The following is a 12,927-nucleotide window of genomic DNA, read 5'->3' on the forward strand; positions in this document are numbered from 1 at the left end:
TCTTGTTTTCCTTCATCTGTGTGTAAAGAATTGCAAATTGGTTTTAGCAGCAAATGTATTTTGTTCTGTGCCATCTTGATTAAGATTTCTGTATTGTACTGTTCCTTTATTGATCAAGATTTTTATTAGCAGTAGTAGTGGATTAAGAATCCTATTTTCTCTTTAGCACTTGAAAATGCACAGTTGAACAGCAATTTGCTTAAATCTCTGTTGAGCCCATTAGTCTTTTTCTTCATAACTTAACATCTATTTTCATTGATTGAAATTAAATAGTGGGTGGAGGTCTTTACTGCTGCTCAGCCTGTAAATAAAGTGTGGTGTGATCAGGCAGATAATGTATCATGCTCATGCTGCTATTGTAGAGAAAATAGGAAAGAACAAGTACCAATTACTTGTGATTGTATAGGTTTTGAAGATCTTACTATTTTTGTACCCTTTCCTAACCTGAGGAGCTAATGGCTTTGTTCTCTGTCACATTTAGATATCCATCAGCAGTGAATTACATATGGGCTCTATCCCTCCCGATGAGAGCAGTAATGATATGCTTGTGATTGTGGATGATCCAGCTTCTTCAGCACCTCAGTCAAGGGCAACAAACTCTCCTGCTTCCATTACTGGCTCAGTTTCAGACACCGTGAATGGTCAGTACTCTTGCCTTGATTTATTACTAGCATTTATTAAACCATGACTTTGCATAGCTAAGTAATAGGTTTTCTGCATTCTACCCAGGATATGCGAATGGTTGGCAAGATTTGGAGGGAAAATAATTGCCTTTTCATTGCAAAGTTACTTCTGATTTGATAGGAGATCTGTTTATAGTCTGTCATTTACCACACTTACCTCTTTTCTATGTTAGTTACTTCAAAACCTTGTGTCCTTTGTTCCTATGTTATTGAGGGATCTCACCCTTAAGTTTGTTACCAAATTACAGACAACGACAGAACTATTAATCTCTAAGCTTTTCCTTGAATTTGCTATTGGGTTAATAATTAGTTCTTTATCTCCAGTGGGTGGTTGAAATAATTTTTTTCAAGGGCAATGTAATTTTAAATAATGTCAAGTGGTTTTAATTACTGTAGTTTTTCACTGTGGAATAAGTAGAATCATAGTTCTTTATGAGTTTCTTTAGAGGTAGCAGATGGAAGATAATTGCATCTCCATCTTCAAACAAGAAAATGCATTATCCTGAAGTAGAACTTGGAATGCTCCACCTCTTTGTAGGTTGGATTCATAATAATACAAGTAGTTGCAGTTAAGATACTGTTGCTGAAGAGTGAAGTTTTGTATACATAATTTCTTATCATGAGACCGCTGCTTGCTAGCAGTGTCCCTGTTACTGTGAGTGCCACACAGGAGCAGTATTGGTGTAACTGGCAGGCAGCTTGGATGCGGCACTCAGTGGTGAGGAACACTGTACGAGTCACTGGTTCAACATCCTTTCCTTCTTCAGGCGTTTCAATGCAAGATACATCTCTCGCTGCCAGAGGCCAGTCAAGTCGAAACCGAGGTCGTCCCAAAGGCGGCTCCAAGGGTGGCACTGGGAAAGGCAGGAGCCGGAAGTCGATAGCAGGGAGCGCGGCGGCCATGGCAGGGGCCAAGGCGGGGGCGGCGGCGGCCTCTGCGGCAGCGTACGCGGCCTACGGCTACAACGTCTCCAAAGGTACGTGGGGCAGGGCACAGGCAGCGGGAGCTGGCCTGATGCTGCTTACAGCCTGTCAGCAGATAGCTTAAATGCTGTGTTGTTGGTATTGCTTATCCATTATATTCTGAGACCCAGGCAGCAGAAGGTGTGACATGGTAAGGGTGTGAGAGGATAGCCAGTTTTACCTCAGATAACTTTGAGTTTCATCTGCCCTTTGAATTATCTCACACCAAATATTTTTTCCTCTTGTTGCTTTTGTTGGTTTGGGGTTTTTTATGTGGTATTCAGGCAGATCAGATAGTGTTGTTTATGCCATGGCTATGTCTGTGGTTTTCCTGCATTGCATTATGTTGAAGTCACAGTATCACATTCCAAAATCTGCTAAACTGATGGTGATTAAGGTGCAGCTTTACACCAGCTGAAGATAGCCCAGGGTATAACTGTAAGATGTTTTGTATCTTAAGGACATCCCTCTTCATTAAACTGTTGTAAGTCATTAATACAGAGTGGTCTTAGGGCTGATTGTTAATCCATTGTCTGCTGTTGAAGAACCACAAGTGGAATAATATGCTCATGTAGAATTTGATTCTCTTTTCCATTGCTAGGCATGTCTGCAAGTAGCCCTCTACAAACAGCAATCATTCGGCCTTCCGGACTTACAGATTTTGGACCTTCAAACGCCTCTTCTCCCTTGAGCTCCCCTTTGAGCAAAGGAAACAGTATTTGTGGGACCCCCAAAAGTTTAAACCTGACCAGCAGTCTCATATCAGAAACTTCAATTCGGAAGCAAAGCAAAGGTGCCCACACCTCAGGTGGTCGGTAGTAATTTTGAACCCCCAAAGCTTGTCTAACTGTGTTGGCTTTCAGAGTAGACCACCCTGCCAGTCGAAGGCGTGCTAACAAATGCCTTGTTGCTGTCCAGCACATGTGTGGAAAGAAAATCAAAGCACAATGGGAGTGGGTGGTTGATGTGAGCACTTTGATTATGTGTATTCCAAAAAACTATCTTTGCAGACACTGCAAGAAGGAGGGAAGGGAGTCTGGGGTAAGACAGCATCCAACTACTCCATGCAATATCCTGCAGCTGTGTGTGCTTGAAGTCACACCAGTATACTTCCTCTCTTGTAGCCTGAGGTGGAGCCCAGCATTAATTTTGTCCTATGAAATCAGTATCTGAACCCCAGGAGAATACTGTAGAGTCACAAGACATTTGTGTCCTGGCAGCTGATCAGTGAGCATGCAGGAGTAATTGGGGGCTATGCTGAAGATGATGTATGATCAAAAAAATTCTTGGGTTCTTCTGGTGTGGATCTCTGGGTTCTTTAAAGACTTGAAATTCAAAGGAAGGTGTCTCAGGTGGTTTCCAGGGAGCAGACTCTTTTCAGCACCATTTGTCAGGAAGATGTTCAGAGCTGCAGAATACAGGGAATGCTGTCAGGCCTCGTGAGAGCAGCAGCACAGCCTCTGCTTCACACAGTGGGAGAAACCACAGGCCAGTGATTGGTTTGCATTTCAGAGTTCTCATCAGCACAAACACTCACCGTGTTCAGAATGGTTTCTGTCATTTTTGAGGTGCGCAGAACTCTTAAAACCTTAGAAACAAAATAATGCTCTATTTGTATAAATCTCAAGAAGGAGGAAAACTGAAGTGTTGAGGAGGAGTTTGTGCTGCTCCTCTCACTGTGCCGTGGCAGAGCATGGATCTGCAGCTTGCAGTGATGTGAGAGGAGCAATGAAAAGCAATCCTGAGAGAGAGAGAACTGTGCCATTCCCCCTTCCAGCCAAATCCTGGGAAAAAAATTGTCTCATATCCCAGCCATCCCATTGACTGTTCCTGCAGTGTGTTTTCCCTCATCTCTGTGATCATCACACATACTGGCGTGGTTGAGTTCACTGCAGCGTGGGCGGTAGCCGTGTCCCATGAGGTTGCTGGAAGGCAGTGCTGCCAGCACCCATCCATGTTCTTGTTCCCCGGTTGTTCCTTCCCCATTCTTGATGCACAAACCCTGCCCGTAGCCCCTTGCTTTGCTGTAAGCGTTGTCTGCATTGCACTGAGATTTAGGTGTGGGACAGTTGTTCTGTCTCACACTTGGAATTAAGAGGCTGTTCTGCCGGGGCACTTTCATCCCTTGAGAGAAGCGAGTTGAGTTGCAGGTCTGGGCTGTGACAGTGGAAGATGATTTCTTTTTTTATTATTATAATTTTTTTCTGACCCCAAATCCTTTGCCTGGCGTCCTACAGTGTAGAGCGAGTGCTTCCTGTTGGTTCTGCCTCTAATTTGCACACCTGAAAATAGCAGAACTGAGCTTAGTTAGATTGATTTTTGAACAGATTTGCAGGGGATAATTGAGGGGGAGGTGATGTTTAATTAACTCATGAAGACTTCCCCCTTCCCCTTCTATTCACATGTATATATGATATTTAGAGGGAATCAGACAAATGCCAAGCCTTTTTTTCTCTTTGAATGTGCTGTCTATTTTTGTAACTGAACTTGTACATATGTATAAAGAGAGACACATCTTTCTTTTACTAACTGGAGGAGAAAATCTTAAATAAAATGGAGTGAGATAATTTTATGTAAATCAGTGTCTTTGTGGTTTTTATGCATGTAGCTGTATGAATGAGAGGATTAGGAAAGAGAGCATGGAGGGGTGTGCATCTGGAGGTGCTTCTGGAGACAAACACTGCTCAGTGTAAAGCTCTAGAGCATCTGTGCTCTGGCAAGTATCATGTTTGTAACCTTCTTCAGTTACAACTGTACCCTTATCCCATGTTTGTATTCACTGATTACCTCATAATCTATTTTGGAGGAAGTGTGCAGCAGGTCACAAGAAAACAGAAGCAACTATAATATTAAACAGTACCTGGTCTTCAGTGGTATTCAATACAGTTGATTGTTGAGACATTATTCTCTTATAGTTATTTCTTCTTTTTTCTTATTTTTTTCTTTCCAGTGGGAGTTGAAAGGACTTTTTTTATGCACAGTCTTGATCTCCAAACTGCAAGACAGTTGCATTAGATTATAATCCAAAGCGGAGAGAAAAAAATTTATCATTTGAAAAGCTTGCAAAAATGTAATATGTACTGTCACATGCTATACTTTTGGAAGATTAAATTATTGATATTTAAACCACTGATAAAAATAAAAAGATTTATTTAAGAGTATAAATATATTTAGAATATATTTCTAAAATAAAACATTTAATATATTTAATGTAACATAAATAAATTTTTTTAATATCATTTAATTTTCAAGAGAAACACTAAATGACATCACAAGTTGTGGCAAAAGCAGTGGTAGCCGATCTGCTTGCACAGTTTGTGTCAGTCTAAGAAGTTCAATAAATCTAATATAGTTGTAAAATAAATGAACTGCTAGATCATATTCAGTTCAATTTCTGTAAGACATTACATTTCAACATTCTTGGTATTATGCATCACAGGAGAAAAGATTCTGTGATAGTAATCAAGGAACTAGGAAAAATCATGTGATGGCTGTCCTAGTCTAATTTCTTGGGTTGGAGAAGGAAGTAGTGCTGTGAAAACAAAGACTGGGAATTTTTTAAGAAAGTGGAGGTAGTTTTGTAATCAATACCTGGGGAACAGTTATTCTGAAGTGAGCAGATGGGTGTGCACACTGAAGCTTTGTTCTTTATAATTTTATCTGAGCATCTTTTCACTCCAGCTGTGTGCTATGCACGTACATGCAGTAATGGCAGAGAAATTCACTTTACTCCAAGAGATCAAGGTATTTGCTAAACGTGGACACAATGATCGAATGAACTGAGTTTGTGTATGAGCTGGAATGGTGAAATAGCTGTCAGTATGGTTTGGGGCATGGTGGGAGTGCCATGTATTCATCATGCTAGTTGATTATAGCATTTTACTCACTAATTACTACAAAACTGTTAAATACAGTTCACTGATCAATGCTCCTATTGAAGACATTTAAAGGTGATAATTTTCTTAGGTCCTGAGAAGTTAGGACCTAAAAGTGCTGTAGTGTCCCAGCCTCACACACATTTTGGTAGTTTAGCCTACAAGGGTTGTCTAGTTCAGAAGGGTCCCAGAACACCCTTTGTCCCCTAGCCTGCATTTTCTCTTATCTATTATGGCTCAAGTCTGCTGTCCTTTCCATTTAGCCAGCCATTCAATTTCATTTCCTTATTCTGCAAAGAGATGAACAGTTTACTGCAGGATGGTTTGAACCAGGAGCTGCTTTAATTTTTCACTTTAGGATATTATTGCTGCACTCTCCAAATGTAGTGTATTTCTGTGCCTTCTCCCCCTTCTGTTGCATGCTTTCCCCACCACAGTGTCCCTGCTCTTTGCTGTCTTGTGCCCCCTTTGTAGAAAGCTGCCTGTCTGCCTAGAGCTGTATCTTGCTTTATTTCCATATCCCCAAGTATTTCCTTCAGCAGCATTTCCCAGTAGGGGAGGCACGCAAAGCTTAGTGGGAAAAGCTCCATGCAGCAAGAATAGGGATCTGCACTACTTTGATTGTAGCTCAGGAACAGCCAAGTTGCAGCTGAGAGGAGGAAGAGCACAATTGATAAAATCACTCTGGCACAGGATGTGGATCAGTGTAATTTGGGAAGTGCTGCCTGTGACCACTGCACTGCATGTTCTGTCCTGGTCTTCTCAGTGAGCTGGCCTGCTTCTGCTCCCAGATGGACATACAGGCTCCTCAGCTTCTCACTTCTGCCTCCATCTTTCTTTTTTTGTTGACTCTTCAGTCTGAAACACACATTATAACTCTCAGGGATCCTTACAGGCATGTCTTGTGCTCCCCTTCCTGCTCCAGGAGGGATGGTGGTGCACACCCTGCTGTCCTCTGGAAATTTCTGTTGGAGTGGCTGGAAAACAATTTGTAGCTCCCTATCCAAAGGGATGCTGCTTGCATGTGAAGTATAACTGAGAAATATGTACTAAAATAAAGGTAATCGTATCTTATACTCCTAGAATTGTGAAGGATTTATTTTTTATTTGCAGCCTGCACCAGTTGCACAGCAGTGAATGAGAGGGGAAAGGATGATTCAGCCTTTCTCTCAGGAGCATCCATTAGGCCACTACAGATGGCCCAGCTCTCAGATTCAACCAGCAGATCTGTAGAGTAAACAAGTCGTTCTTGTAGCACTCACATTAGCATGTGCTCCTCTGAAAAGCATCCAACAAATGCCTCTTGAAATGGAGGAATGCATGATAAGATGAGTTGGGTTTCCTCCAGCTTCAGCCTCCTCTTCACTCCTGCCTACCCCTTCAGAAAAGTGAAGTTACTGCAAAGCTAATGGGCCTTCCAGGCATTTTGTACTGTACTCTATTTATAGAATACTCTTCTAGGGGCATATGAGGGAATGCTTTTGCATCCTGAGCACGAGGAAGTGTTTCAGTACTCAGGTATGAAACAATGACTCCTTCCTTCCTCAGCTGATGAGCATCCCTGATAGAATGAGGGATGAAAACATTGGAACACCACTTTTGTGTCTTCTTGAGTTTCCCGTGGACTGTCTCTTCCTTCTTTGTCAGTAGTGCTGGTTCTGTTAGGTCTGTTGTACTTAACAGGTGACCATGTGAGCTAAACCTCCAAGCACTACAGTATCCTTTGTCATCCTGTGACTTTTTTGCAAGCAGTTTTTTTTGGTTGGTAGGGGAAATGCTTCTGTCTAAAGTGTTAACTTTTAAATGCATGTCCCTTATGCCTTGCACCTCTGTTGTGAGGACTGTACAAGAAAAACTCTTCCTGTTGCTCAGAGATTAGAATTTACTTGAAAATTTACTACTGATTTGGATTGTCTAACAAAACTGATTTTTTGACTATTTGTTAAATTTATTCAAATTTTCTTATTCATAACAAACTAGCAGCTTTCTTCTCAAGATGTCTTTAAGAAATACTCTCCTCTTAGTGAAGCAAATCCTGTTAATCTCACCTCTCATCTATTTCTGTAGTTGCTCTGATGTACCCTGCATTTTAACTTCCCAACTGGGTCTTCCTCTAGGAAGAAATACATCACAGGTGGGAGCCCTCCCTCCATATAATGGTAAGATGTCATCTGTCTTTCAGGTGACTGTCCTTCAGGTTTCTTTTCAAGTGTGGTGTTACAGTTTCCCTTGATATTACAGTAGAGTTAAAACACAGGAATTCTCATTTTTATTCATTTTAGCGAGTACATTTTAGAGTTTTGCAGCTGCTGTGTAGACAAGTGGTTTTATGATGCTTCTTCTTCAACAGCGTTCCAGAAAAACTCCCCTCCCAGGTAAGCTCTTTGCTGAGGAAGAACATTCACATTTGCTGGGAACAACTATTCTACAATTCACAGTCTTCTGTAATTCAAGTAACTTTCCTCCACAGACAAGTCAAAAATTGTATCAGGATTGGTCTAAACCCATCTGAGTTCCTCCCAGAAGTGCTTCCAAAGCAGTCACCTTTGGCAGCCCTTGCCCTCCACAGTCAGTCGGAAGCAGCAGCACAGAGTGCCTGTCTATATTTCACTCAGCCTGTGGAGGCTGATGGGGGTTTTTTAAGAATGGGAGAGTCAGCAAATTTCACCTGTAGTAGGCTGAATGTTGCTTTGGGTTTTTTTTTTAAAGTACATTAAGCTTTTGGCATGTGACTGCAATTAGCTACGTGCTGATCAGCGGAGCGTGCTGCTGCACAGTAAATGCAATGGCACGTGGCCCGACACACCCTTGAGTGACACTTCACTTTGTCTGTGACAAAGCTCACAGGTTTTCCTTTGGAAGCAGGGGAAACAAGAGATGTTCAGGCTATATGAACCTTCAGAGAATATTGAAAACTAACAGCCAAAACCTGTTTTGGGGGGGGATTACTCCATGCATCTGGTGGGTGCTAATGGGAGGGCCCTTCTGAGTCTTGTTTTGCTTGCTGCTCCTGGTCTTTCCTTAGAGGTCGTGTGAACAATGTCGGCATTCCTGCAGACCTCCCTCTTCTTGCCATTTAATCTAAATTTTTCTTTGATTTAATCTTAGTTACAATCACAGTACTATGGTATTTCATAGAACTATAGAATGTAGCTAAAACTCAGGTTTTAGTTGGAAGGGACCTTGAACATCATCTACTTCCAAACCCCCTGCCATGGGCAGGGACACTATTTTTGTTGAAGTGGATCTCGAAATAGCTCTAAAGGTGCATAATGGGACATTTCAGTCTCTGGATTTCAAGGGCCCCTGACACAGTAATTCAGCTTCATAATGTCTGTTTGTCCAGATGATTGCAGTCTTTCATCATTCTCTGTGTTCAGAGTTTGGAAGAAATTACTGTAACTATCTTGCAGTCATAATTTTAGTAAGATACTTATTTAATCTGGTTAACACAATAAGAAATTTTTTTTCTTAATATTCAAGTAAATTGACATTCAGATCAATTCCAATTGACTAATTGGAAGCTTACTGACATTGTGATTCTGAATCTGTAATGCACAAGGAGGTTTCTAAAACACTGTTGACATGGGACTGAAAGTCCTGACAATTCCTTTTATTGGCTGCTTTGAAGTTCTTTACATGATTTTGAAACAACCAATCATGAGCTTTGCAGCTTCCCTGGCTTTGATAACTTGCTGCTAGCATATGCAATCAGGGGTATATATTGTATAATTAACATAATTTGGTTTCACTGCAGTTTGCTGTTGTTTGTATCATTGTGTCTGTCTGGAATCAAATAACTAAATACTAAATGTGAGAACTGGTTTGGTAGAATATTCACAGACAGATTAGAGAAGGCCAGCTCTGCCTTGCAGTGATATAATTGATAGCATATGGAAAAAGTAATGTTTAAATTTTTACTTTAGACCAGATCTCATCTTTGAGATGTTACAGGTATTAACACAAGTGAGAAGTTTGGAACTGTCAGCAGGTAAAAGAGCTTGAGATACTGCAAGAAATTTGAGTGATCCCTATAAAGTAAAAACACCCCAAGCTATATAAAAATGTTTCTCTGCTGAGCTTAAATTTTAGTTGCTTTGGTATGTGAAAGTTTAAGAATATTGAAAGCAAATCACTAAACTTGAAACCACTCAGATCCTCGCTGAACGACTGCAAACATAAGAGTATCCATGAAAATATGAGATGACTCTTGCATGTTTGCATCAGGATGTAGTGCTGATTACAGGAGCACACACTGTCTCTTTTCCAGTGTGATATCACTGAACACCCAGTGTACAGTTCCCAGTACTCCGAAAAACATCATCCCTCAGTATTTCACAATGTGCTTTTAAAGTCATTGAATGCTTTTGAAATCATATTCTTGATGTCTCAGCTCCCCATCTGTACAATAGAAATTACACCTCTTCACAAAGGTCTCATGAAGAGGAATTTAGGCTTGCCAAGGTGCCACAGTGATGTGCAGATGTTGCTATAGTGATTTGCCAGAGAAAAGTCAAAGTGGGGAGGGAACAGTCCCCCTGCATTTGTGTACATAAAGGCATAAACAAATATATACAAGAGAAAAAGGAATTGAGCTGCTGCTCATTTTTAAGGCCCTCCCATCAACTGAAATGAGGCAGCAATCCTCTGGGAACAAACAGTGGATATTTATTCTGAATGAGCCTAGTCCCACAGTTACTTTTTTCTCCTCAGTCCTGAACTCATCTGCCCTCAAATTATAGGATGTATTCCCAGGAATAGATTCAGTATATATGTAGCTGAGAGACAGAAATGCTTCCAGAATCAACTGTGCTGTGCAGCAGCAAGAGACACTTTCATCTGCCTCCTGCCTAACATGTCCAGAGGTAATTGAGTCTCTTAACAGCTGCTGTCAAAGTAAAGATGAAAAGCAGCATCTGTCATAGCTGTGGGGAGCTGGGCACTCCTGCACTTTTCCCTCTTTTAAAATGGGATTGTGTGTTTGTGGGGATAAACAACTTGAAGTAAAGCACACTCCTATAAAGCAGAGCGAAGAATGCATGTATGTATAATCTGAAATGAATTTATGTACAATCAAAGAACCTGCTAGCTGTTTGAAACATACTTTTGGCTCAATTTTACTTAAAGAAATGAGTACTTCACTGGAAAACAAGAATAAGAGAGATTTCAGCCCATGGCGCCAGTAGAAGCACCCTGAGGACAGAGCTGCTGACCCCAGCTGTCTGTAACAGGATCCGCCCCCCTGCGCACCTCCAGCACACCCAGCCACGCTCAGCCGCAGTCCTGGGAGGTCACTGGCAGCGCTGGTTGTCACTCGCTGCTGTGACACGTGGAAGCACACGAGCCAGCGCTGGCCCGGGCGGTCAGTGCGGCGCCCTGCCTGCCTGCCTCCCTCCTTCCCACGGCATCGCGCGGTGCCTCGGGCCGGGCTCGGGGTTTGGAAAGGCTGGAACGCCGTCTACCAAGGAGGGGATAAAAAGCTGCTTTTAAAAGTTTGTTTTCTAAGTGTTTTCAAATGTCACATACGCTTTGTGTAGACAGACTTTAATATCAGCAGGCTGGCCGGTTGCCCCCCAGGCGGCTCGCTTGCAGACGAGGTTCTAATTGCTGTAAGTGGGCTGGATGTGTCTGTGAAATGACTTCCATATTGTCTGTGCTGTTGGTGTCTCTCTGTGCTCGGGCTCAGCTAAGGCAAAGCAGAGAGCTGAGGCCAGAAGGCGGTGAAACCCAGAGCTCACGCCATCCTGGACCGTTCCCAGGCTCCCTTCGCCCGTGAATGAGGGCCCTGGGGCGGGTGTGGTGCGGTGCAGTGAGCACATGGCGCGGTGTTGGGTGCAGGTGGCAGGGAAGCCCCGGTCTGCAGCTGCGGCTGGAAGTGGGAGCGTGGGCAGGTGTCCCGTGTGCTGGGCCAGAGCTCTCTACTGGCAGGGCACGGGTGAGCTGCACGTACCCAGCATGTGCCCAGCCAGCTCAGGTGCAGGTTCATCGTGTTTCTGAATCTCAGGCTTGCTAACCAGCACAGGTACGTGAAACCCCTCCAAACTCTCCAAAAGTCACTCTCTGACTGGCCTTTCTGTGAGTGAAACTCTTACAGATTTCCAGGTGCCTCTGTCGCTGATACCTGCTTGTGGACAAAGCAGCACTCTGGGGCTTCCTCCTGCTATGTGAGCCCGCAGGATTTGGGTAGTGGGCTAAAAACTTCCCCTTTCCTTTGGTGACAAGAGTTTTAAGTGATGGTAGCTATCAAGTGTCTCCTCAGTTGTCAGGCTTAGGCCAAGTTGATCCCTGGTAGTTTTAATTGAAGCTTCATGGAAATGAGTCCTTTTAAAACAGTGAGGTGAGGGAGGCAAAAAGCAGCGTAAACAGGAGTACATAAGAGAGAAGTCTTTGTTCTTGTGTTCCCAGAGCAGCCCAGCGTGGTCTGGGAACAGTGTGGTGTCCCCAGCTAGGAAAACAGCACCTCTGTCTTTGAACTTCCCTGACCTTTTACGTTATTTCAGTCTCATTCTCTAGAGTTCAAGGTACTGGCTGTGCTTCAGGAATTCACAAGCATAAACACTCATCAGTGTGGCTGGCACTATGATGAGATGAAAAGGGAGTTGAGAAGGGATAAAAAACATCCAAAAGCCAAACAAAAAGTGTACAGGGTTTGTAAACAAAGCATGTAGAGCTTCCCCAGAGCTGCCCAGAATGCCCACTTCCTTCCACCCTCCCTCCCCTCCAAGGCTCAAGACTCCTTCAAACCCACAAGGGGCTTCTCTCATAATTTTAATAGAGCATATAAATCAGGGTGGTTTTCACCTAAGCCAAGGCAACTAAGTTAGTAGGAAATTCCTAAGTGTTTTGAGCAGCTGCTAGTTTTGCTGCAAGTGTAGTTTTTCCACAGCTTGACTGTAAATCAATTTTGTTAATCCTTTCCTGTTCCTCCCATGCACAGGGACTGATTCTGTAGTGAGCTGGGCTGAGTGCTGATGGCACATCACTGCTCAGTCATGCACTGGGACTGTCCTTTCTTATGCTGCATCAGTCCTTGAGTTCTAAAAAACATTTGGATTTGGTGCTACTGAAGTCTGTGCCCTGTTGTGAAAACTGGCAGCATCAAAGTGAGAAAGAAGTCTGACTCAGGGAACATCTCCCATCCAAATTCTGCTCATTTGCTTTCCTTTCTGCCTTTGGGCTGAATTACTGCACTGAATGTGATAAAACCTGATTTAAAGTTTCAGCCCTAGATTGACTACCAGGTTTTGGGACATATCAGCTGTGCCCCCATTCTGGTGCTGAACTGTCTGGAATGTGTTACCTGGAGAAGTGTCAAATCACACAGGTGGCCACATCTGCATACTTCATGCAAAGCATCTGCCTTGTTCTGGTGCAGCTGTACAGCCAGCAGACCCTCTTTCTCTCCC

At 42.9% G+C, this 12,927-nt stretch overlaps 1 protein-coding gene across 9 annotated transcripts in view; it reads left to right on the top strand.

The window, feature by feature from the left end:
* Nucleotides 1–4,224, top strand: part of INO80 (INO80 complex ATPase subunit) — a 62,426-nt gene extending 58,202 nt beyond the window's left edge. For all 9 annotated transcript variants that reach the window (XM_071427362.1, XM_071427365.1, XM_071427366.1 and 6 more), the window contains 3 exons: nucleotides 482–641; nucleotides 1,451–1,660; nucleotides 2,248–4,224. In XM_071427362.1, the coding sequence (XP_071283463.1) occupies nucleotides 482–641; nucleotides 1,451–1,660; nucleotides 2,248–2,465 (588 nt within the window). In that variant the 3' untranslated portion in view covers nucleotides 2,466–4,224. The remainder of the gene's footprint in view (nucleotides 1–481; nucleotides 642–1,450; nucleotides 1,661–2,247) is intronic.
* Nucleotides 4,225–12,927: the final 8,703 nt, after the last annotated feature.

The sequence above is a fragment of the Agelaius tricolor genome, unplaced genomic scaffold (genome assembly GCF_023055355.1).
Source record: "Agelaius tricolor isolate 1412-34295 unplaced genomic scaffold, bAgeTri1.0.p SCAF_5, whole genome shotgun sequence".
Taxonomy (NCBI): domain Eukaryota; kingdom Metazoa; phylum Chordata; class Aves; order Passeriformes; family Icteridae; genus Agelaius; species Agelaius tricolor.